The following is a 26,488-nucleotide window of genomic DNA, read 5'->3' as shown; positions in this document are numbered from 1 at the left end:
TTGCTTAAATAAATTTTGTGAGGCCTCGGGGAGTAAGGTCAGCATTGATAAATCAAGAATTTACTTCTCACCAAACACTTGCGAAGATGTTCAGGATGCGATTTGCAATTCATTGGGAATGGAAAAAACTGAGGATTTAGGAACTTATCTTGGAGTTCCTACAATCAATGGAAGAGTTACTAAAGCCCAGTATTAATTCCTGATTGATAAAAAATTGGGCAAGTGGAAGACTAAGACCCTCTCTTTGGCTGGTAGGGCTACCTTAGCACAAAGCTCTATTGCGTCGATCCCCTACTACACCATGCAATCTGCAAGGATTCCCAAGAGTGTGTGTGATGAAGTGGATAAAAAGACGCGCAAATTCATTTGGGGTAGCACAGACAAGAAATGGAAAATTCACTTGGTGGGGTGGGATAAAATTGCAAGGCAAAAAGATGAAGGTGGATTGGGATTTAGATCCATGCTACAAGCCAACGCTGCTTTCCTATCGAAGCTAGGATGGAGGGTTTTAACTGAACCCAACACACTTTGGGCAAGAGTATTACGCCACAAGTTTTGTGATGGTCGATGCGACATAGATATGTTTAAACCAAAAGCAGATTCTTCGAATGCATGGAAAGGTATTGTTGAGAAAATTGATGTGCTAAAAAAAGGAGTCTCGATGGCAGTGGGAAATGGGTGTGCTACCTCGTTTTGGCACAACAACTAGGTGAATGCGAGACCTCTAATGTCGATGACTATGCTCGATCCACCTATAGATACTCATGATGCAAAGGTTAGTGACATGTGGGATGACCATCGAGGATGGAAATTTGAACTTTTTGCTGACTATTTACCCCCCGAAGTTCTTAAATAAATCCATGCATATGAATTGGTGGAGGATGAAGAGTCGGTTGATAGTGTCTTTTGGAATGGATCGCCATCTGGAGGTTACTCTATGAAGTCTGCCGTGAAGATAATTCGTGGAGTAGATGAGAGTGTGAATGATGATAAGGCTACCTGGAAAGCGATATGGCAACTTCAAGCCCCACAAAGAATCCGGTTTTTCTTCTGGTTGGCTATTCAAGAGCGATTGATGACAAATGCCACGAGATTCTTAAGACACCTAACCACTGACTCTAGGTGTTTACTTTGTGGTGCCGTGGAAGACAACATTGAGCATATTATTTGGATTTGCCCAATAGCTACAATAGTGTGGAAAAAATTGGCTGGTGATCTCCTTGAAAGATAATAGTTGATTCCTTTCAAAGAGTGGCTATTACAGAATTTATGCCATGGAAATGGAGATTATGCCGAGGGATGGGCCTTGATTTTTGTGGTTACATGTTGGTGGTTATGGCGTTGGAGGAACGAGAGATATTTTTCTACAGCGGTGAAAATTCCAATTGACCAAGCTAGCTTTATTCTAGCCAGGTTATGAGATATCCGAAGGGCATATGATAGGCATGAGAAGAAAGCTGCGGGAAAAAGGAAGAGGGAGGAGGTGTTTGTGCGATGGGAAGCTCCTCCTTGTGGCTGGGTATGTCTTCACAAAGATGGAGCTTCCAAGGGTAACCCCAGACCTGCTGGAGGGGGTGGCGTTATTCGAGGCAGTGGAGGACAAATTCATGAAGTTTTTGCTATAAATTGTGGAAAGTGTACTTGTACAAGGGCTGAATTATTAGCAGTGCTTCGTGGATTGGCTATTGCATGGAATGGAGGACATAGGCAGGTTTATGTTCGAGTGGACTCTGAGGTTGTTGTTCGATTGTTGAGTGAGGATACTCCACTCAACTCCCCCTATATTCATATTATCCGCAAATGTAAGTCCCTTATGGCTAGAGAGGGATGGACCATTGTGCTCAAACACTGTTATTGAGAAGCGAATAAGGTGGCCGATTGGTTGGCAAACTTTGGTGTGACTCTAGAGCAGAAGATGATCTTATTCGAGGCGATCCTGGTGGATCTTCGTGCTGTTTTATTGGAGGATTTGCGTAGGGTGGCGACTCCTCATAGGATGCCGAGTTGAAGTGCGTGCTGTTAGCTAGTAGTTTTTGTAGTTTTGCTTCTCTTGTTTCTTTTATTTTTTTTGGTTGTTTTTCTCTTCTGGTATGGGGCTTGTCCCTCGGCTTCAAAAAAAAAAAAAAAAAAAAAAAAAAAAAAAAAAAAGTTAAAACATATACTAGTAGATAATTATCAATAAAATAATTAAATTGTAATATGAAACAATTGTTGACTTTCTCAAATAAAATAATTTTTCAACTATAAAACTCCGTACCATTTTAATTGAAAAAAAAAACAATAAATTATTTTCTAAAGCATTTGGCCAATTACCCTCGTTTATAATACTACGTGTACAATTCTTTGTTTAATGTTTATGACTCTGTAATTGTTTACTTCACATGAAATCTAACAACCAACATGAACTTTTAATTTCTTTACGTCATATTCATTGCTTATAACAATTTATGTTTAGTAGTATTATAAACGAGGGTAATTGGCCAAATGAGTTTTGTTTAATTTAGTAGTATCCTATGTATATAAGTTAATAAAATTTCATATAGGATACAACCATATAGATGGGACATTTCACATTTTCAAACAAATGCACTTAGGGCATGTTCGCTTCAGCTTAATTTCAATTCAGTTCAACTCAGCTCAGTTCAGTAAATGTGAACAGGCTCTTAATACAGTAATTAATTTTGTAATTCTTTTTTTTTTTTTTTTTTTTTTTTTTTTTTTTTTTTTTTTTCTTGTTCTTGTAATCATATGTAGTTATGTACTAGTACCAGACCTACCAGTACCACTAATCGTCGATATGTCCTTAATTTATTTTCAATATGATTCTCTGTAAATGTGAATTTATTTTTAATGTCCTTTTCCCCTAATACAAGTTGTCCAATAATTTACTCCCCTCTACTCTTTGAATCTTTTTCACTAGTATTAGTCGTCTACAAATTTAATATAAATTTAAACATTAGGCTTTTATTAAAGGGGTAGCATTAAAAATGCAAGAGTTGAATCCTAACATTTTCTGATTATAAACACAGTAGTCTTGCTTTGTGTGATAATTATATCTAGGGCGTGTATGACATCTAAATATTAGTGAATACTCCGCATTACGAAATGATTATTTGACTTTTGACTTTACATCAATTACATGTACACACAATACTAAACAAGCTACTTAATTTATAAGAAGAATGTACACACTTCGCAATCTAAACATGCTCATCAATTACATGTACACACAATACTAAACAAGCTACTTAATTACATGTTATTTTATGTTTTAATTTTGAAGGGTTGACCATATAATTGTGTGTATAGCAAATAATAATTAGGGTTGACCATATAATTTGAATTAGCTACGTGATAAGGTTAAGGATCTGTTCACTTCAACTTAATTTCAGTTCAGTTCAGCTCCAATCAGTTCAGTTCAGTTCAGTTTAGCTTCTAATTTCCTTCTCTCATAAAATATTCATTTCAGCTCTATTCAGTTCAATTCAGCTCCAATCAGTTCAGTGAATGTGAACAGACCCTAAGTAAGAAATATTTCATCAAATCATAGAAAAACAAATGCAAGCATGTGATACAAGTTTTTGGTTTTATTTATTAAATTGTGATACTAAGCAGAAGATGATCGATATGATTAACATAAAATATTATACGTACTTCGTATGTACCCTTCAAAATTAAAACATAAAATAACATGTTGGCTTTTTGTAGTATATAGTATAAGGAATGGTTGACCTTGTCTGGTAATTAGCAATTAAGATGTGTATGGTTTTATTAATTAAGTTCTTAACTTTTACTAGTCCAAACTCGATCCCCAAGTCATTGCAAGTAACTTGAAATAATTTTTTTAATATTTCAATTACATATTAAATTAATATATGTACTTTCAGAATAAAATTACTTAGTAAACCAATAAATTTGATTTAATTTGTATATAAATTAACTTTAGAAAAAATTTTAAACTACTAATTGAACATTGTGTTCCAAAGGCATCATATAGTTCCATTACATATAATATCTTTTTACTGTAATTTTTAAGTTACCCATTTATTAAAGTTTTAAATATGATCGAAGTAGCTTTTATAAACACTTGATGTGGGTAAATGAGAAAAACAAATTAAGAAATTTTGCTATCACAATTGTTACTCAAAAACAAATTAAGTATTTGGTTTTTTTTTTTTTTTTTCTAAATTGGTAAGGGGAACACTCACCTTGAGAGAGGGAATAAGGGAAATCCTCCCAAGGTAAGTTTGATGAGAATCGAACCCATTTCTCTCACCTGAAAATCTGGAATTCAAGAGACTTGGCCAACTGAGCCAAGCCTCCTTCTCATCAACTTTGGAAATTTAATGTTTACCAAACTCTCAAATGAGCTTTTTTCATAATGGTCAAACCTCTAAGCCTAATAAGGTAAAAGTTATCCAAAAAGCTATTTTCCAAACTATTTTCCATACCTGTCCACGATCCATCAAAATGAAGGAACAAACAATTGCTTGTTTTAATTGGCATTGGCCAAGTGCATTGCAGAATTGCAAAATTGTATCCATATTTCAATCTGTCTATCTCTACTTGTAAAGTCTAGTTTGGAAGGATGATCAAAACCAATTACAAGCAATGTTTCTCAATTCTCATCATAACATGCAGCACAATAACATGGTGGCCTATTTAAATGAAATGGTCGCATCATCATTTTAATCTTCAAGACCTCAATAGTCATATTGTACGTGATACATACTTCAATACATTTCAGGAAAAAAAAAGAAAAAAAAAAAAAAAAATCTTAGTCATATTGTGATACAAACTTCAATACATTTCAGGGGGGAAAAAAAATCTAACATTTGGTGATTGCAAATTTGCAACTAAGCAAAGAATACTCTATCATTGCTGGATTTTTATCAGCCAATAAATCATGCCTCAAGCTTCCTAAGAGGAAGTCTAGAGAAGGAATCAAACTACGAACAAGAATCAAACTACGAACAGAATCTTTGGTACACTGAATTTTACAAAAGAAAAAAAAAAAAAAAAAAATTTGCAATTTATTACTAATTTTCAGTTTACATCTCTTCTTGCTTTAATAGCCTTACATAGTTACATGGCTGAATTTTACAAAAGAAAAAAATAAAAAGTTTGCAACATCTAAGTAGATAGATTAACTGTTAACCAAGGTTAGAATTAGTAAGCTGCTAAGCTTAAAGAGTTGGTTTTGACAACCGAAAATAACAAAAAGATAAGAAACCACCAAAAAACACGAAAATAGCTGAAGTCATAACCAAGATCAAACCAAATTGGTTAAATCTATTAGTCTTTTTAGCAGGAGGATTAAGTGTGCACGTAGTGTTGAACATCTTCATGCATTCTTCTTTACTGTTATAGCTGCAATCGAATTCTAGAAAACACCAGCAAGTTCTTCCAGTACGGCATGACCGGCATACATACTTTGGATTCAACCATACTTCTCCACAAAACCTCGGCGGTTGATCACCACCGTTGCTGTCATTTACAGCCGAATTTGCCGGTCCACCTAATACAAGAACAATTAAGCTTTAAAAAACTTACTAGAATTACAGAAATTTAATGAAAACAAAAGGGCATATAATTTGTTAAAGAGGACTTACAATTTGCCAAGATCATTAGAATGATGACGGTAGACATAAGGGTGATTGATGCCATTTTATGTTACTCTGTTTTGAAACTGAAATTAGAAGGATAAAAGTGGAGGATCAGAGCTGAAAGAGTGATAGTGAAGAAGATAATGGAATTAATTTACTCTGTATAAATAAATCAATCAGGAAGAGAATCTAATTATTTTTGGTAAAAGCAATTGCAAAACTTAGCTTAACCCATTTTTTCCATTTTTATCAAAGTTTTGGAAACATTCTCTTAAATGGAGGGAAATTTTGGGCAATTTATACTTTCTGATGTACTGTTCTGTTCTTTACAGCTCATTATTCATACAATGAGCCCAATTTATACTTTCAAAAAAATATACATATATAAGAGAGAAAAAGAAATTACAGAAAGCAGGAATGATTTGCCAAATTGGTAATAAAAAATAAATAAATTACTAAAATAGTGTTCACTTGAAAAATTACAGAAAGCAGTGGCTAGGAAAGTATTAGCAATTTAGCATGCTTTTAATTGTGTGTGCATTTGTTCACCTATATACAGTACAGCACAATCAGAGAGTAACCAATTTTAATGAAATGGTTACATCATCATTTTAATTTTCATTACCTTCCCAAACTAAACAGAATAATCATATTGTAATGCAAACTTCAATACATTTCCAAAATAATCTAACACTTGGGTCATTTGCAATTAAGCAAGGAAGGATTACACAATGGTTGCTGGAATCGTATCAGCCAATAAATCATGCCTCGAGCTTCCTAAAAGGAAGTCTAGTGAAGGAATCAAACTATCTACAGAATCTTTGGTACATCAGAAAGAATTGAGCAATTTGATTTTACAGAAGCTATGTATTGCAAAATGCTAACAATCTACACAGAAACAGCAATCATTTAATCGCCAGCTATACCTCGGCTGCTACCAAACCACCCTCAGTACACATTGGTGCCTCATTCATTTGGCTAGGTGACGATGAGATTTCGGACAATCTCCTATCAAGATGTTGCAAAAAGTCTATCACACATGGATCCGTCCATGGTGCTCCAAATGGAGCTTCATTACCAGCAACCCACCCCAAATGACCACCATTCGGTGTAACAATCAACAAACAGTTCTGATTTTCCTGATAAAGGAAAACAAAGTTAGATAAAGGACAGTTTGATCACCATTGTACATACAAACATCCACCTTTCAGAGCTAAATAGTCACATGCTCTAGAAAAAAGCAAACAGCAAACTCATTTCCCGCGCAGATCAGACCACCAGATCAGTGAAATCAACAATATTAGCTCAATATTATGCTCAATACTGGATTATATCAAGGGGCTGCAAAAAATAATAAGTAGCAAATAGCAAATTTCATAATCTTAGCCGTCAATTCACATCCCACTATCCCAGCACAATAGCACATAGTAGATCTGCTACTAGGTAGTATGAATATACTTGTATTTCATAGAAAGCAAAGAGACCACACCCAGCTATCCCAACTTTTTTTTTTTTTTTTTTTTTTTTTGTGAAAAGAACCCAGCTATCCCAACTAACTGTATGGAACATTCAAAAACTAATAAAGTACGTAGTATGAATTTCATGGCAACTCTTAAGATGCAGTATATAACCATTACACAAGGATCCAAAATTAACACCCAAAATATAAGCAATCAAAGACAAGCAATTCATCAACTCTCAGTATAGGAGATGAGAATATGTGCAAAAACACACCAACCTGTATAGTTTTTTTTTTTTTTTCAAAAAAAAGGAGTAAAATAATTAACAAAATCAGCAAAATAACACAAACCTCGATGTCTTTGCGAGGAATACCCCTGGCTGGAGCAATGGGATCATTTGCAGCCTGCAAAACATGCAAATTATGAAAGTTCATATTGTTTATTGACTCCTGTAAGTAGTAATCCACTAATCTATGCAGTCCTAATCTCAATTTCCACACTCAGGCTTCATATTCTTGACATAGAATATATACAGTATACAGACATAGAATATATACAGCATACGCCTTGTATCTCCCTCATCACTAATTCAAGTACTTTCCACTCTTCTTTATTGTAACATACTGTACTTGCAATTGCAGCAAAGCTGCAAAGGCTATATTTACATTCAGTTTTTTTATACCCATTATTGTCGGCTTGTTTAAGTGCTTGTAAGAATGAGGCCCTACACTTTTCTGTCATTCTCATACACAGATGCATACATGTCAACAAAACACTACCTGAATACATAACAACGGTGTACAGACATCCTTAATTGAATCTGCACTGCTTGAATGCAAGTAGTAGTCATCAGCTGACTTGAACCCAAAAGATACTGCAAGATATTAGATAGGGCAATCAAATTAGAGATGAATAACGAATTGCATTAAGAAAATTTTTCTTCTACAGATGAGAATCATACTGACCTCGAGTCAGCCCTTCATCAAACTCCCTTACAGTCTTTGCATTTGCAACCATTGGAATGTTATACTCTCCACCAATGTCTTCAAAAAGAGCTGCATGCCTGAGAAGCAAGCAAACTGGTCTTATAAAAGATAATTCTGAAAAAAAAAAAAAAAAAAAAAAAAAAAAAAAAAAAAAAAAAAAAAAAAAAAACTAACAAAAGTTGCTCAACATCATCGAACATCTCAAATAGTATAAGTAACAATTATTCTCGGGAGAAGAGAGTATATATATAACAATAAAGAGACAGCTAAAAGTCGCAGGTTGTCATTACTTCTTGAATATTCTTCTAAGGCTATTTGCTAATGCTTTGTCGTAAATATTATTAAAGCCTTTGTGGAAGTCCTCATCCGCAATTGGTAGATTGAAAGGGTTACACAGGCTCACAGCTCCAGCAAGGGTGCATTTATGAGATTCCTACAAAAGGATAAACACAGTAATTAGAGAGAACTGAGAATATTTAAAACAAATAAACAGTATTGCTGAAAAACACAGAATGGTAAGCAGCAATCTTCAGGAGCCTTTGCAAATGAACATGAGCTCCAGTCAAAACCGATTCACAACAAACACACATAATACTCATTTAAAAACTTACAGTTGATAGAGAAAAGTAAAGAATGTAAAAGAGATACACCTATTATTCTCATCAGCATGGAAAATTGACAACTTTTGATAACAGATCAGCATGACTAATAAGGTCAGTTTTGCCAAGGGTTGGTCTGAATCTTTCTATTGTATGTTTACACTACTATATAAGAGAAACATTTTCAAGTAGAATCTAGTATAAACAATCTCAATGCATATTTCCCATATATTTCATGTTCATAAATTTTATTAATACCCAAATAGAGATATATAATAGTAAGTAAATGGAAATAAGAAGTTTAATGTTGATGTGGTTTGAATCTTTTTAGTTTGGTGTATCTAATTCTAACAAGATTAATTCATAAGTTTCTAAAATAAGGTGAAGAAAATATGGTCTTCCTCCATTCAATACTACAAAAGAAGGGGGGAGGGGGAGAAAGATAAGAGAGGCCTGCTAGCGAAATCCAATAATGTTGCAATTACTGTGAAATTTCCTTAAAAGACAGGTGTTGAAGCTATTACTGTATACAATTGAGAAACTATCTGCCAGTCCTACATATTGATGAATTTGACTAATCTAGGTTATGACTACAATTTCCTTAACCTCACCAAGGAACTACATTTTATGTTAGATGCCATTGTACGCATCATCTTGAGGACATACATGTCTGAAAGTGTAAAGAAATGAAGTAAAACAATGCACAAATAACATAATAACACTTATTGAAGGAGCTAATAGAGTAACTAATCATGTCAGCGATCTAAAAGCATATAATGAAATCGAACATACCTGACCCAAGTAACGCACAAGTATATTAGCTCCAAGAGACCAGCCGACAGCATATAACTTGGCTTCCGGATATCTACCACTGACGTGTGCAATCACTTCAGTAAGATCCCCAGTGAATGATGCTGAATAAAACTGCCCATATCAACACTTATATCCTTTCAAAGTCTACAGTATCAATCTTTTTCTTTCTCTCTCTATAGTTCCTTCTGTTTTTGGAAAGGGGGAGAGGAAATTGAACATGATGAGTAGGAAGAAATTACCTGAGGAGTAGTAACGGGGCTATTACCACAACCACGGCTGTTAAAGACAACCACTCGCCAACCCAGCTTCCTGGCCCTAATCAACATGTGTCTGACATAAGTATCATCACTTCCTCCTGTAAGACCTGGCTGCACAATATGTTCATTATTCATTAATCTCTATTACCATGCTTCATCATTCTCAACACTCTTCTCCAACCTACTTAAGCAATAGTCCTTGACACGGCGTTCCATTAATGGGTATAAAAGTTGTTTGAAAAAAGAAATCAAACAGTTGGAACAAGAGTGGGATCAAACAGTTTCACTCAATTTATCAGTAAGATCACTTCCTTTGCCAGTTTACACATTTTCATTAATATCTTTTATTAATGCTCTCCTTCAATTTTTGTCAGCTAGAAATTTCTACTACACCTTGCTTGTTACACTTACACATTATGAACTTATGATCCCCTTATGATGAAAGATATTCTCATCAGATGCACATCAAAGTCAGAAACCAGCAACCAGAATTCTAGTAATTATGTAGCAGAGTCTGTTTTGGTTGTACACTATAGCTTACATTCTGTATAAGCAAGTACTTTTAATGTTTCCATATGACAATTACTAATGACTTATGTCCGGAAAAGGTTGTCATGTGCTAGAAAATTAAGTACTCCGTACTAAGGTTGAGTATTGATAATTTAAAAGTAAACTGATTCATAAATATGCGACTTTCAGTAACATTGTGTCATATCCTAATGGGTTGGAACAATGCGACAATTAACTCATATACGTGCATTAGTTTTCCTTCTTTATGTGCAAGAAACACCGTAGTTCTTACTTACCCTTCTCATTTGGTCAGTTTGCTGACTTTGCTCTCATTCTCTCAACCAATGTAAGAGCAATCTACATACAGAGAAAAATAGAAATTCCTAGCTAACAAAGAGGTCATTAATTAAGGAGTAAGAAACACTCTTTTAGATGTTTTCACCCACTTAGCAAAGATGGCATTTGAAATTTGGGCACATAAACTTCCATTTTCAACACAATTCATTATTCTAGAAAATCACATTTGAAAGTAACTAAGACCAAATTTGAAATTCCACCTTAGTTCCAAGACCCAACTACCTTATTAATTTATCATACAGTCGGGTGTACTACATATGTCCTGTAAATTACATTACTAAACTCAATTTTTTAATTTCTACGACAATTGGTACACACGGGTGTATAATATAAAACTGGACAACCTCCAATTTCCCTTAAACTTATATCAAATACTACGTAATTTACTAGTAATAGAATTAACTAATTAGACTAAATTAAATCAAATTAAAGATTAGAATTATAAATTAAAAGTTGGAAATCAACTTACTAGCAAAATGAGAATAGGAGAGAGAGGAGGAAGCTTATTATGATCACCGGCAACCCAATCAAGAGCAACAGCACCATCATCTTTAGTCCTTAAACACTCACGCCGGAACTTAACATCCGGTAACGACCGGTAAAACGCTGCAAAAATAGTCTCCACGTGTCGGTTTGACCCGATTAACGGAAACGGGTTATAAGGGTGCTCCAGATTCTTCTTCAAAGCGGGTAAATACTTGTCACGACCTCCTCCGATGACTTCGAGAGATGGGTGGACTTGAACTGTTTGTGGGGCCCCATTTTCTGACATTTGGGTTGAAGATGACACGTCAGATTGAGTGACGTGGAGGCGGAGGTAACGGTGGGTTGTGGTGGTGGTGAAGGTGGAAGGAAAGTGTCGGAAACGGAAGAGTGAATGAGCGTCTAGACGGGCCATGGACACGGGTGGTTGGTTTTGTGGGGAGTAGTTAAAGTATAATGTAGTCAAAGTATCAAACTAATTTTAAAAATAATTGACGAATAAGCGGGCTTGGTTTGTCCACGTCATGCATTGGTTCGTTTTTTCTACTACCTCCAAATACTAGTTACAACTTTGGGTGTTATTTGTGAAATATAAAATATTCTAAAATTGTAATTAATGTTTAATAGAGGTAGTAATTATTATTTTACAAAATATCATTTTCATGACATATTTCAAAATTTTGTAAATTTATAATCAAATATCAATCTCTTTGATTATTTTGAAGATGAAAATGAACTTCATATCTAACAAAACTTCACATAATCATGGTTTTTTGTACTGACCCCGTTTTTGTACACTTGCTCCACTTTTTTTATTTCCGATTGTTTTTAAATACTTACTCTATTTCCTTATTTGAAAACCTTTAACAATATTTAATTTCTTTCTATCAACTAGTAGACCCAACATCAATCATATTTATTAATTTTATATTCTCTCTTATCCAATTCTCTCAGTTACCTTTACTTTTTATAATTTTTTATTCTTTCACCTACCCCAATACCTCTATATTTTATTAGTTTTTTCAATTTTTTTTAAAACTCCGTACATGAAAAAATGGAACAAGTATTAAAAAAAACGAAGGGAGTGAGTCACAAGAAAATACTACGGACTACAAATGACTAAATGAGAATAGGATCAAAATTAAAACGTGTTGATTGATATGAAAGGTATGCTAAGCTTTAATAAAGGAGCGGCAAGGTGACAATGCTAACTCTCTTTTGAGGAAAGGTGACAATGCTAACTAGTTGGTGATGGAGACTATAAAATTGATTTTGGGCATGTTCAGATTTACTGAACTAAACTGAATTGATTGGAGCTGAACTGAAGTGAAGTGAAGTGAAATGAACTGAATTGAATTGTTTATGAGAGAAGGAAATTAGGAACTAAATTGAACTAATATGATTGGAGCTTAACTGAACTGAAATTATAACAGACCCTTTGTCTATCAAATTAATATATTTTCTTTTTTTTAAAAAAAAATAGTGAAACGCTTTGACTTTTTGCATTATTTACTTAATTTACTTTGACTAATGTTGATGATTGGCTATAAGATAAAATATACTTTATAATCGTTTTGTGAGTACAAATTAGAATTGTCTCAATTAATAGTTATTAATATTCAATTATTATAATAATAATAAATAAATAAATAAATAAATAATCGTCTCAATAATGCTCCATTGGTATTGCTATTTTGGGAAGCATTGGGTACATACTCTTATCCCATTATGGCATTATCTAGCCATCAAGTCCCACCGGCCAACCCATATATTTCCCCACTTGAATAGCCAACTTAATTAATGTTTTTTATTCTTTGCAACACCCCTATCAAATGTGCTTGGTTGGTAATTGGTACTCCGTACTCCGCTGTTCAATTCAAAGTCTTTGCTTAATGACTAAATCTTCTCTTGGTGCAACATATTAAGGAAAATATAATTTGTAATTGGCATGACATACAAGTATATACTTATATTGGTGAAGAACATGATTTCTATCATAATGTAGAGATTGGAACAACAAAAATAAGATAATTAATGACATACAAGTATAATTTATACTCGATCCTCGGCTTCCATTAAAGTTCAAATAGTCATTTTATTTTTGAAAAAATAAAGGCTTCATTCAACCTTCAATTTTCAAGAACTCAATACCATATTACATACATAAAACATAGAAAATGATAGTCGTAACATAAATTAACTAAAAACGGGAGATAAAATTCGAGCATATAGTCGAATTTTATCGAAACAAATAAAGGAAACCAATCACTTGTTGTTCTGATCAGATTTCTTATTCTCCAAGTACTTAACCTTCTCTTCAGGATCCATAAAAGCAGTAATAGGAAAAGACTTGCCAATACCAACAGCAGTCTTGAAGTGAATCTTACCGGAACAAGGATCATCAACACTCATCTCAGTTATAGTAATCCACATTAACAATTGCTTACTCTTAACCCCTGTCATCTTCTTCATCTTTCCTTTCTCTACATACGACGTTACTTCCGTAGCGTAGCTAGTTAGTGTCTTGCTCTCTTCGAAGTAATGTTCGGAGGGAGCCTTTTGCTTCATCCACACGAACCCGGTTTCGCGTACTCTTCCACACTCTACAAGATCCTTTAAGGGCATTACACCCTTAGGGAACCCCATCTCTTGTAGGAGCTCATGGGATTGCTTTTGGCACTCTTCTGCACCGTACACGATCTCGGCCCCGGCTCGCTCGTCTTTCACTTGTAGGGTAGTGCTTGCCATTTTTGGGTATGTATGTGTGTTTTTGAGGGATGGAAGAAGGATGATGTGTGGAAGAAGAGAAGAGGGAGGAGGGGTATATATTTCTACTAATATTGCATCAAGGTGAGATATTTAGTTGGGTAGGGGGAGGTTGAACAAATTAAAATGTGTCGACTCATTAAATTAAATGGTAGCTCACCTAATATTCAAATTTTTAGACGTAAATTCAAGTTACATGTCTAGATTAATTAGCTTGATTTGCTTCCCAAAGGGAGTATATTTTCTCCGTTAATACTATCTCCGTCCCATAATACTTGACATAGTTATTGTATTCGTCCATTTCAAAATATTTGGCATACACGTTACTACATATAAAATGGGACCATTAATAAAAAATATTTTTCTATACTCTCTTTGGGACCACAAAACTCCAAAACCCAATTAAATCCTATATTTGCCCTCTCCTCCCTACCCTACCTCCCATACTTTTTGTTTTCTTACAATATAAAAATATAAAATACAATTCTTTATATAATAAATAAATGTTTTAAATGGACCTACTTGCAATTTTCTTAAAGTACGTGTTCACTTCAACGTTCCAATTATGGGACGGAGGGAGTAATCTCTATATTTTAAAATGTTTGTCTCAATTGGTATTTACACGGTTGTCAATGCAATATTGTAATTAAAATATCACGAATACAAATGGGATAAACAGAAGAAAATTAAGGGTCTGTTCACTTCAGCTTAATTTCAGTTCAGTTTAATTCAGTTCGGCTCCAATCAGTTCAGTTCACTTCAGCTCCTAATTTCCTTCTCTCATAAAATATTCATTTCATTTCAGCTTCAATCAGTTCAGTTCAACTCAGTTCAGTACATGTGAACAAGCCCTAAGATTTTACATTAAACATGGGCACATGGCTATGCTTTGAAGTATTGAAAATCCATTAAATTACAGAGTATTTAGATTTCATTTCTCAAGATTTCAAATGAGACAAATAAAAAAAAACGAAGGGAGTATCTTATTTTAATTAATTAATAATATCTTTAAATTTTAATTAATGACAGGTATTTAAAGTTGGTAATCTTGGTATATCACTATATTGTAAATATTACACATAATTATTTAATTTCCTTTAAAGATAGGGGTTTGTTATTGTTGTTAAATATAATTTGAATTGTTGTACACATGTTAAAACCAAAGCGTGTAATTCTTCAACAATTATGAAACTGAAAAAAGAATTTTTGATTAGTTTAATAGCTTATGATCAGGATTACGCATTACGATATGGATATGATTGTGAAAGAATTGAAAACTCAAGTATGGAGTGATATTAATACCGACTCTCGATTGACAGCTTAAGTAGTATGGAGGGAAACTAGATTTGTGCCCATGCAATGCACCGTAATAATAATCTTTTTTCATATAATTAATTTGTGATATAATATAAAAATGAGGCAACTCATGTGAAATAAACAAATGCAATGCATATAAGAGAAATTAAATAGTATGACAAAGATTTTTAACAGGTTGTAGGTCAAATGGATTGATGATGGAATATCCATGTTAAAGACGGGATTGTTTCCGGAATTTCAAAAGTTGAGATTGTTTATGGAAGACACGCTAACGGTAAGATTATTAGTTTTCTTTTTTCCAAAAAAATATTATTGTTGATTAGTTTATATCTATATATATATATATATATATATATATATATATATATATATATATATATATATATATATATATATATATATATATATATATATATATATTTAAAAATAATATACATTATGTTACGTTGTTTTTTTTTATTTATTTTTTTTTTTGAAGGGAGTAATGCATGTTATTAAGAAACTATACAATGTAAATGTTGTATGTCTTTTTATTAATAAATTAATTTAGTTATGAAAAAAAAAAACCTATACAATATACTTTCACAAAATAAGCTGAGTAGAATAAATCTTTTTTTACAAAAACTTAAACTTGACATCAAATACTTTATTAGTGGAAAATTTTTTAATGATAGTTTGACATATGTCCAAAACGATCGATGTAAGCATGACCTGTTTTAGTAAAAATTAATAACTTTATTTTTCATAGAAATATTTAACAGAAAATTAACTCAATTATATTGGTTCATAAGATTTCAAATCAACACCAATATAAATATTTTTTTTTCATTGAACCCCGCTATATATATATATATATATATATATATATATAATGGTAATTTAAATGATAATATTATATTTTTGGCTATGTTATTTTAACTCTCCACCACATTTCAACCTTCTAAATTATAGCTTATTCTCCCTTATTTAAAAGGTCTCAAAATTCTTGTAAAATATATATATATATATATATATATATATATATATATATATATATATATATATATATATATTAATGGTCTCAAAATTTTGTGTAACTATTTTAAGTAATTAGAACACGAAATATTAAGAAATACAATCATTATAAAGATAATATATAAGATTAGAATATTATTATAGTTGTATTATATAAATATTTCTAAAATAAAAATTGTTTGCTAAAAAGGGAAGAAGAGTTTTGGAGGGAAAAAATAACACCAGGGTGTGACACGTGTTATTCCTGGTGTCTGTTTTAGTATTATGTTATTATTGATGATTAATTGATTAATAGCAACTTGCGATTGAGATGTCCCAACAAACTAATAATTTGTTGGGCCTTTACTGTAAATCTGGACTATGAGAAGATGTCATGAATTTGGGCTGGACATAAATTGGGCTACATTCAGCTAGTAATCCAGAACTAAATTCATGAATCATGAATTTCATGATGGCTTTTAGATGTTCAGTAGATCAGGATCTTGAAGTTGGAGACTTGAAGTTCCAACATGTTGAAGCGTACTTCAATGACTTGTATCGATACCTTGAAGGTTTACGCACTAATCAAGATCTTTACAGCAATAGAGCTTGATATAAAGTTTTTCACGCGATTATAAAGTTATAGATATAAGAAAAAGTATTAAGATGCGTCTCATTAAAAAGATATAGATGAAATGAATCTCAAAATTTTGGCATATGGTTTAATGATCATCATTTATATACAAGTGATTGCTAATATGATATCTAGCCGTCTTGAAAAATCATGAAGTTAAGCTTCCTTCTTTATTAAATTTAGTTTTTATGTTTTGTGCACAAGTTTCTACAAAGTTCCATCCATAACTTTACTTGTGATGATAGTTGTGCTATCCATGGGACTTAAGTTGGCTAATGTGAATTAACATCCCAAAAGGGTTGTACCTACTTTTTAAGACAATAATTGTATCAAAACATATCTTCATTGTCTTTGTTACTTGTTAATAGCCTATAAACTCTATAACCTCTCTAGTCACAAGGATGTTATTGAATCGAAACATTAGGTGAATAGGTCAAATTTTGAACTTGGATCATGACTTCTGTTTGGTTAACAAATGAACCAAATTTAAACAAATTGTAAGTATAATTGAAAAAATTAGATCACATTGTGAAAATTATACTTCTTCCTGCCATCCTTGAGTAAAAATCCCCTTTTATCTTAAATTAAAGTCTTTTATCTAAATATAAATTACCAACAAAGTTTTGGCTCACTTGGTAAGGTTCTCATCTCAAATCATAGCGATTTTGAGTTCAAATTCTATAAAGTGAGGGTACTTGGAGTAGGGATCCCCTTTACCATCTCTTCTACTCCCAAGTGTCTATGCCGCAAATATTGGACCAAAAAAAACCGTGAGTGTTGAGGTCTGGTCAGGATCCTCCTTACCAATAAATAAATAAAAAATCTTAATATAAATCTTTCTTTTACTTATTTGTCATTCCTAATTCTTGTTAATTTGAAATCTTTTTAGCGAAAATACATTACAGAAGGGCTAAAAGAAAAACGACTATGATAAAAAGAGGTCAAGTCAAAAGTCCGAAGCATCATCTCAACTCTATTCTCTACTGAGTATTCGGTTAGATTTTTGTTTAACTTTCAATTCAACTAGCTCACCCTCGAGGCCTCGAGTCAATGTACTATTCAAATGTTGAACACAAAGGGGGAAAAATGGGCCTGAAAAAATGGGCTAAAGAAAAGACATAGAAGGAGGATTTAAGCAAAAAGACGGCACAAAGCGAAAGTAATAAAAGGGCATCCTTGTACAGTTGTACTACTACTACCGTAGAATATAGGGCTTCGGCGATCAAAAACAAAAAAATTGAAGTCAAATATGGATGGAGTTGTTGGGCCCCTTTATCACTCATCATCTTTCATCATTAGATTTCCTTATCAATCACAAATTTTTACGTATGCTCATTTTGAATTAAAAAATTAAAAATAAAGCTTAAAAAAGAAAGAAAGGGGAACTTGATCCACTTGGTGTTTTGGAAATTGGAACTACGCGTGATAAAAGTGAAGTGTGTGAAAGGGATGAATTCCCCGATATATGCGCTAATTGCCGGAACTTATTTTCCTTCTAATCACTACCATGCTTCTATTCCGCCCTTTTTTTCTTTTAATGATAACTTGTACTCCGTAGTCCGTATACGGACTTTACATTTACTGTATATGCGAGGGATCGTTTATTCGTTTTGTCTTGTTGCGTATTTTGTAATTGTACTTTAAATATAAAGATGGGCAACGGGTCGTGTCATGCCGCCGCGGACCGTGCCTGGCCGTGCCGCGGTGGTGGGCGTGCCCGGCTCCGCGGTGGGCCGTGTCGTGCTATGCCTAAATTTGGCACACCCCATCCCAAAGCACGGCACAGTCCACATGCCTGGCGGGCCGTGCCGTGCCAGGCCGCGAGCCAGACCGTGTCATTTTTTTTTTTATGAAAAATGTAAATAAAAAACGATATATATATATATTTTAGTACAACTTAATTTTATATAAATAATGTTATTAATTTATGTTTATGTTAATATATTTTGTTTTGAACAACTTTATTTTAATTAAGGTTATATAAATTATTTATCTAATTATGTTTAAGTTTATATAAATAATTCTATTAATTTAGCAAAAAAACAACAATACATATAATAAAAAAAAATATGAGTGCCGTGCCGGGCCGGGCCGTGCCACGTACCGTGCCCTCGTGCCACGTGCTGTGCCGGCGTGCCGACCCACGGGTCGACCACCATGCCGCCCGCCGTGCCTCGTGTCGTGCCTGTGCCGATTCCCAGATTTTTGTTCACGGCACGACCCACGGCCCACAGGTGGGCCGCCGTGCCGGGCCCGTGCCCATCTTTAACTTTAATTCTTTCTAAATACTTGTAATTTATGTGTTTCAATGTGTGTAATACTTACTATTATGACATGGTCTCATTCTAATTTAATTCATTATCTTCTCTACTTGCTCCACTTGAGCTAACACTAATCCATTTCTTCGATAAACAATTAAATTTAGCCCCCAAGATAAAGTTTGGTTCACTTGGTAAGAGGCTTCTTTGATATTAGATTTAAATTCTAAATCCTAAATTTTAAAATTTCCCTCCTTCCAAGTATTTAACTCATATATTTCAAAATAATAAATAAATAAATAAAGTTGAAAAGGTGATAAAAATTTACAAAAGATATAATGTTATAATTAGGTTTTCTACCCCTTTTTAAGTTTTTGAGCAGAGCAGAACAAATTCCAACAGAGCAAAGCAGGTGTCAGCAGAGTAGCTTATTTACACTCAGCAGAGCATACCGCAACTTAAAACAACACGGCCTTAGTTTGAAAGAGTTGGAAAAAGAATATGTAACCGCTAATTTAGGATGGGTGATTTGAAATATTATAATTAAGTTGGATATATGAATGATATAAAAATATGTCTCGAAGACTTGTGAAAAAGAATTTTTGGAGTGAAAAGGAAGAATAATGAAATTGGTTTATTAAAATTCAACGACAATAAATTTAGTTAACAAAAAAAAAAAAAGTTGTATTTTAAGTAAAAATTAAGTGAAGGGAACATAGTTTTAAGTTTTAACAAGAGACATGATATTTAAAATAACTAATATTGTTAATCACCAATTTGCAAATTGAAAAAATTGATACGGAATATTACAAAGCCAAATAAATTTAATGAGATTGCAAATAATTACTCCCTCTGTCCCAAATTACTCGCAACGTTTTGACTTTTTACACTATTCATATATCTGACTTTGACCATATTTTTTAGTTATTATATGAAAGTCAAAGTAATCATGTAAGATGTTGTTGGATCTATTTTAATGTATTATTTCTTAATAAAAACTTTTTATAATTTTTACAAATATATAATAAGAGATATGGGTGGTCAAACATATGTAGCGGCAAGCGTATCCAGTCAAAATGTTGCAAGTAAATTAGGACAGAGGGAGTATATTTTACCTAAAATAAATATTACAGTATAATAAATAGTGTTAAAAAATACTTATACAAGATATTTCGGTCTTTTTTTAATACAATTTTAAAACACGTAAGATTTACATACAAATACACTTATCGTGTGTTTATACACAGGCATTCAAATACTCAAATACAGTCGTGTTATACAAGACATATCGGTCTTATCCTACGCTTCTCCAAGCGGGCAAACCGCATATAAATATGTAGTAACGCCGTTACGGTAGTAACTAACAGGGGAGGAAATAGAGAGAGAAAAAAAAATTAAAAAAATAGTGGTTTAGAGAGAGAAAGAAATAGCAGTATAATTGAAATAAAGAGAGAAAGCGAAGAAAGAGAGAAAGTGAGTAAAGGGTAGTTGGGGTACTTTGGAAGGAACAAGAAGAAGAACAACAACAAGAAGGTTGGGTTTTTTCAGTTGGTGATGGTGGTGATTCAATCCCACTATGCTAATTTCAACAACAATTTGACAATTTTACCCTTCTCCATCTCACATGCTGTTACTCCTCCTTCTTCTTCCTTTATTCAACCCTTCAACTTTTCCGGCGACAACGGCGGCGGCGCAAGTGTTACAGTTTGGTATCATGTTGGCTTAGCTTCCTCCTGTGACGGCCACGGCTTGCAACGCCGTGGCCGCCTCCATTTTCACTCTTGAATTGATCATCGATTATTTGGAGATAAACCAGATTTGGAAGTTAATCAGAGAGTATAATTATTCAATTAGGAGTTTGATTAGTAGTAATTAAGATTAAGATATGATTTCGGAACAAAAACATTTGTTGAGATCTCTCCGGCGAAGTCATACTTCTACGCCGTCGTCTTCGTCGTCGTCTTCGCCGTCGCCTTCTTCTTCTTCTTGGATTCACTTGAGATCGGTGCTTTTCGTAGTTACTAATTCTTCATCATCTTCCTCTTCCCCAGTTTCTAGTGATCGGTGAGTTTGTTTTTTCTTTACTTTACTGATTTGAGATCGAGATCTGGAATTTTGTTACTTAATTGCTTTGCTTTACAGTTGAATTGCTTACTTCAATTTTTTGTTGTTTTTAATTCATTTCGTGTTGACCCGTTTAATTTCTGGAAATGAGCTTAGTATTATTAGATATAAGTTTCAATTACGCTGCCAAATTTTGACCATTTTAATTCCCACCTATGTGTATTTTCTATTTATAGATTTTTATTATTTTCATAAATATTCACGAAATTAAAGATTTCTCGGGTTTTATTGTGTAGTATTTGAGTGGGAATGTGGGATGATTGGCAAAATTTGTTAATGTGCTTTGATATTTAACCTAGTATAATCAAGTGTGATTAAGATCTAATCTTTCGTTGTTGACCCGTTCTGTGGATGAGAATATCTACACAAGACTAATTCAAAGATGTTGGAAGTTGGAACTATCACTCTTAGAAGGTCAAATAATGTTTGACAAACAAACTTCACCAAATTTATCATTGTGTATCTCAAGCTTTAAGATTTTCCTATGAAAGACTTCTGCTTTGGGTTTAGTATGGAAATGTATATGGAGCGTTAATCATTCTGACTGTACCCTCACCGTGCCAATGCCTTCAATGCCACCACCAATCCACCATGGCACCACCTCACCTTACAAAATTACCGCTGTTGAATCGTACATGTTTGGGATTGAACACTGATGTATCTTATTTGGACAAATCAACAATTCTTCTTAGGTTCTAAGTACTAGAAAACATAATTTAAATGTTCGTCCTCCTTTTGGATGTGGATAAATATAGTTGCAAATCATTTTATTCTAGGGTAAGATATGCTGATACATGAGTGATTGTTTCTTCTGTAATGTTTGTGTTCTGAAGCTAAGTTCAAACCTTTATTGATTCTTTTGTGTCTTTTGTATGTTCAGGTTAAGTCTTAAATCTCCTTGGTCTAGGCGGAGGAGAAAACGTGCTCTTCTATCCAAGCAATGGAAACATCTATTTGGACCAGATGGTAAATTGACCAATGGTGGAGTGAAGCTTTTGAAGAGAGTGAGAAGCGGAGTAAGTCATTTGCCTAGTCAGTGGATGAAGTTGTAGTGCTAATTTCAGCTCCATTTTTGAAATGCATTGTGATATATATATATTTTTTTTCCCACAATGCTCATGTTTCTTATCATTGTTGCAGGGTGTAGATCCCAATATCAGAGCAGAAGTTTGGCCCTTTCTTCTTGGAGTGTAAGTATAGATAGGCTAGAAGTCAATTGTTTAGTCTTCACTTTTTGTATTAACCTCAGGATTGCTTCCTTTTACCTGATTTGATTTCATAACTAATTACTGTATCTGATTTATGTCCCCACAAGGCAAAAAAAGCTGTATCAATGTCTATGTTAATTATGTCTCTACCAACAAGCACTTTACTGTGTCTCCAAGCAACTCTTACCCTTGTGCTGCTCATGATTATTTCTATAGATTCCCGCATGTTCATATTGTCATGTAATCCTATTGTTCCCTGATATCTGAGTCTGCTGGTTAAAGCTCGCTAATTTTGACTGTTAATCAGTCAAATCAAATATGTATTTTGGTTATGGTATGAAAACAATAGTGCTAGGTTAATGTCAAAAATAAATTTCTTAAGATTTAACTTACTACTGTAGTGAGTGTAATAATTAAATTTGGCAAGTAATTTTGATACCAAAGAAGTAATATGTCAGTTTTTTTTCTTCTGTATTTTTAGAAATTATTTCGCAATAATTGTGCTATTTAAAATCTTTTGTTGTACAAGTGGTGCTCAAGGCTACAGTTTAGCTATAGTTTCTATGCGTTAGGTGGATTCACTAATAAGTTACTTTTTTTTGCTGTATCTTAATTACACCATACCTTGACCTATATGCCTCTACGAAGACTCCTTAAGTGCACAACTGTAAAGAGACTCCCTTAATTAAATTTCAGCGACTGCAAAGAGGCTGTTCTTTTGATTCCATTGACTTGGCATAGCTATCTAATTTTTTTTCTTTGAAGTTGGTTGTAGAGATTTGGTGCTATGCTATGTGTTTCAAATTTGTGGCTTTAATTTTTTTATGCTGGTTTTTCTTTGAAGTTTTAGTAACACTGAGTTCCTTTTTATTGGAGCAGTTATGACTTGAACAGCACGAAGGAGGAAAGAGACTCTGCTAGAAACCAGAAAAGGTACTTTGCATCCTTTGTATTTGTGATATTCTCCTTTATCTTCACATTGCTCATGGATTCATTGCTTGATGTATATTGCCTCTGATCAGGAAAGAATATGAAAACTTGCGAAAACAATGTCGTCGAATTCTAAGACGCAGTGCTGCAAGCTTCAAGGGGAATGATACTGGTGGAAATAGCAATGGTGGTAGTGGTGGTTTTTTTAGCCAAGTTTCGGACACTCCTGATTCAGATGACCTAAGCAGTGCAAGATCTTCAAATGGCGGGGATAACCCTTCAGACTCAGATGGACCTATCTGGGATCCTGAGATTTTACCCTCTGTCACTTCATTTGAAGAAGCTGAAAAGATTGTGTTGACCTGTGAAGAGGGTTCTGGCGCCAGTTCGGAAACATCTGATTCTGAGTCGTCTGAAGTTGACAGTGTACCTTTTCTTAGCGCTGAAGAATTTGAAGGAAACGATCTGAATGAAAATACAATTTCCTCTCCTTCAAAAACCGGGGGTGGGTTGAATTTTTGCTCTTCTGAAGATTTTGCCACATGGCAGAGGATTATCCGTGTTGATGCTCTTCGAGCAAATCCTGAATGGATTGTATACAGCCCCTCTCAGGCTGCAGTCTCAGAAGCCAAGGCTGTACAACAAGCTGAGAAAGTTGGCTTGAAGGAATACGATCACTTAGAACCATGCATGATATACCATGCTACTCGTCTCGTTTCTATACTCGAAGCTTACGCACTTTATGATCCCGAGACTGGCTACTGCCAAGGGATGAGTGATCTTCTCTCTCCAATCATATCAGTCATAGAGGAGGATCATGAGGCGTTTTGGTGCTTTGTTGGTTTCATGAAAAAAGCAAGGCACAACTTCCGGCTTGATGAGGTAGGGATTAGAAGGCAGCTGGGTCTTATATCCAAGATCATCAAGTGTAAAGACTCACATCTTTATAGACATTTAGAGAAGCTTCAAGCAGAAGACTGTTTCTTTTTGTACAGAATGGTAGTGGTCCTCTTTCGGAGAGAATTGACTTTTGAGCAGACACTTTGTCTCTGGGAGGTTATGTGGGCTGATCAGACTGCAATCAGGGCCGGGATCAGCAAGTCAGCATGGGGGAAAATGCGGCTGAGAGCCCCTCCCACTGACGATCTACTTCTCTACGCTGTAGCAGCATGTGTGCTGCAGAGAAGGAAACTAATATTAGAGAAATACGACAGCATGGATGAAATAATAAGGGAATGTAATAACATGGCCGGGAATTTGGATGTCTGGAAGCTGTTGGATGATGCTCATGACTTGGTGGTGACTTTGCATGACAAAATATAACTACACCCTAATTTGGGTTTGGGACACTGTTTTTGTTTCTTTTTTATTTTTTCTTTTCCTGATTTATTTGTTGTATTTTACTATTTTGGTTAGGGGATCTCCCCTTAACCAATGTAGACTTATGTATCCACTAGATGATGCTTTGGAAAGAAAAGCACTTCATAACTGATACACCTCTGTATGCTACCCTAAGTATGGAATATGTCAATGTTATACTGCCCGCGCTCAACTGAGCGATGGAGGCGGAATTCCAAAATCCATGAAACTGGTAAGCTTTGTAGTCTTTCCACATTCTTTGACCCATTGGTTTTACTTTTACCTGTTTCTGTGGACGAACTAGCACCTAACCGTCTACAACATTTCTAAAATTCGGTCCGAAATCCTTAAAATGCATTCACTTACAAGTAAAAGAGTATGGACTCCATTTATATCTAATCATCTACTTAGTAGTCTATAATCTCTATTGCATAATATTTTTAGGATGATCATTTTTGAACTCTTACCAAAACTATATATAGTATTATATTTTGAACTAGTAATACCATGATGCTTCATGCTAATAAGCTGAGGGAAGGTCAAACAATATAAATTAAATAAAAAATACTTGGGAAGATAATTTTTGTTGCTTGATAAACAGATAAGGATAGAGTATTTGTTTTTATGAATAAAAATGACGGACTGCCTACCCTTTTTTTTTTTTTTTTTTTTTTTTTTTTTTTTTTTTTTTTTTTTTTTTTTACTGCTCAAAGAGTCAAAGTTATAGAAAAATCTTGTCCCAAACAAATTGAAAAGGACGTGAATAAACAATTGAATTATGTCTCATTGCAACATAGGGGTAGTTGTCGAAGAATCTCATCACATTCACCACATAATCAAAATCTGTCATGTTGTCATGTGTTTATAGCTAAAGATCTTTGCATATTTTTGTACAATTAACTAATGCACTAATTTTCTGTGGTGAGAAAAAAAAGTATCATACGGAGTAACTTTGTGTAATTTTCTTTATATTTCGTATTAAACCAATAATTTCAATGTGATTATAGAGTAGCATCTTTCTTATTCGATCATACAATACGATATATTCGTTAAACTATGAGCTTCCTACATGATTTGATATGCTCATCAACTACTTCTATCATCACCACCTATTCCCTTATCCCAATTCCAAATATGGTGAATCACATTGCAAGTGGATTAATGTTAGAATTCTCTTGACCTTGAGTCACTTTCCCATCAATGATCAACTAATGAAGAGTTGACCTCCCTGAGTCTTGACTAGTTGTGAAGGTGGTGATGGGGCCTGTTGGCTTGATGGAGTTCAGTGGTGGTGGCCTGCTGGGGGTGGAGGTCAGGGTTAAATAGTCATTTTCCTGGTGGAAATTGGTTTTATTTTGTAAACCGAGAAAATTAGCTATGGATAACAAATGTTTGTATTCACTTCCCTCAAAAAAAAAATAAAAATAAAAGGTTTATATTGTATAATTGTATGAGTAATTTATTTTATTTGGTCCAAATTTATGTTGTTAAGTATTTTGAACTTATTTTACGTTGTTTAAACTTTTTTATACTTGTATTATTTTGTCATCTTATCTTATTTGAAATTGTTTTTTCTAAACTTATTTTGTTAAAATTATTTGGCTCGAATCTTTATGATTCTCTTCTTTAATAACTATATATACGAAGAGAGAGGAATACGAACACTCGATAGTTTCCTAAATAAAAAACTAACAAACCCTAAATATGGGCACGACTATGTCGTGTATGCCTACATGTCATATCAGCATACCTTATACTCAAGCGAGTCGTGCTTAAAATAGGTCAAGAAATAGTCATGATGGATTGATGGGCCACTTGTGCCAATCTT

General features: G+C 33.8%; 3 protein-coding genes across 3 annotated transcripts; 1 reads left to right on the top strand and 2 right to left on the bottom strand.

The window, feature by feature from the left end:
• Nucleotides 1-6,280: 6,280 nt before the first annotated feature.
• Nucleotides 6,281-11,506, bottom strand: LOC145569266 (embryogenesis-associated protein EMB8-like). The gene is made up of 8 exons (XM_081628628.1): nucleotides 11,058-11,506; nucleotides 9,704-9,832; nucleotides 9,444-9,575; nucleotides 8,343-8,485; nucleotides 8,032-8,129; nucleotides 7,846-7,940; nucleotides 7,417-7,470; nucleotides 6,281-6,745 (listed from the first exon to the last, which is right to left on the bottom strand). The coding sequence occupies exons 1-8, from the start codon at nucleotides 11,484-11,486 to the stop codon at nucleotides 6,527-6,529; spliced, it is 1,299 nt and encodes a 432-aa protein (XP_081484754.1). The 5' UTR covers nucleotides 11,487-11,506; the 3' UTR covers nucleotides 6,281-6,526.
• Nucleotides 11,507-13,146: 1,640 nt separating this feature from the next.
• Nucleotides 13,147-13,849, bottom strand: LOC145569265 (uncharacterized). The gene has a single exon (XM_081628627.1). It carries the CDS (start codon nucleotides 13,817-13,819, stop codon nucleotides 13,337-13,339), a length of 483 nt encoding a protein of 160 aa, XP_081484753.1. The 5' UTR covers nucleotides 13,820-13,849; the 3' UTR covers nucleotides 13,147-13,336.
• A 6,562-nt stretch (nucleotides 13,850-20,411) lies between these two features.
• Nucleotides 20,412-24,915, top strand: LOC145567805 (rab GTPase-activating protein 22-like). The gene is made up of 5 exons (XM_081627187.1): nucleotides 20,412-21,103; nucleotides 22,044-22,179; nucleotides 22,304-22,353; nucleotides 23,251-23,304; nucleotides 23,394-24,915. Exons 1-5 carry the CDS (start codon nucleotides 20,925-20,927, stop codon nucleotides 24,622-24,624), a joined length of 1,650 nt encoding a protein of 549 aa, XP_081483313.1. The 5' UTR covers nucleotides 20,412-20,924; the 3' UTR covers nucleotides 24,625-24,915.
• The last annotated feature ends 1,573 nt before the right edge of the window (nucleotides 24,916-26,488 follow it).

This window comes from Chenopodium album, chromosome 11 (genome assembly GCF_948465745.1).
Source record: "Chenopodium album chromosome 11, dcCheAlbu1.1, whole genome shotgun sequence".
NCBI classification, from domain to species: domain Eukaryota; kingdom Viridiplantae; phylum Streptophyta; class Magnoliopsida; order Caryophyllales; family Amaranthaceae; genus Chenopodium; species Chenopodium album.
This window is presented reverse-complemented; position numbering and strand designations above follow the sequence as displayed.

Bases quoted from the DNA above. Each gene is read 5' to 3' on its own strand.
- LOC145569266 (XM_081628628.1), bottom strand. From the start codon at position 11,486: ATGGCCCGTCTAGACGCTCATTCACTCTTCCGTTTCCGACACTTTCCT. The intron at 7,471-7,845 runs GTAGTGTTTTGT...CATGTTTTGCAG, and splicing joins CACCGTTGTTATGTATTCAG to GCTGCAAATGATCCCATTGC. The intron at 6,746-7,416 runs GTTTGTGTTATT...TTCCTTTATCAG, and splicing joins TTCCTCGCAAAGACATCGAG to GAAAATCAGAACTGTTTGTT.
- LOC145569265 (XM_081628627.1), bottom strand. From the start codon at position 13,819: ATGGCAAGCACTACCCTACAAGTGAAAGACGAGCGAGCCGGGGCCGAG.
- LOC145567805 (XM_081627187.1), top strand. From the start codon at position 20,925: ATGATTTCGGAACAAAAACATTTGTTGAGATCTCTCCGGCGAAGTCAT. The intron at 21,104-22,043 runs GTGAGTTTGTTT...TTGTATGTTCAG, and splicing joins TCCCCAGTTTCTAGTGATCG to GTTAAGTCTTAAATCTCCTT. The intron at 23,305-23,393 runs GTACTTTGCATC...GCCTCTGATCAG, and splicing joins TCTGCTAGAAACCAGAAAAG to GAAAGAATATGAAAACTTGC.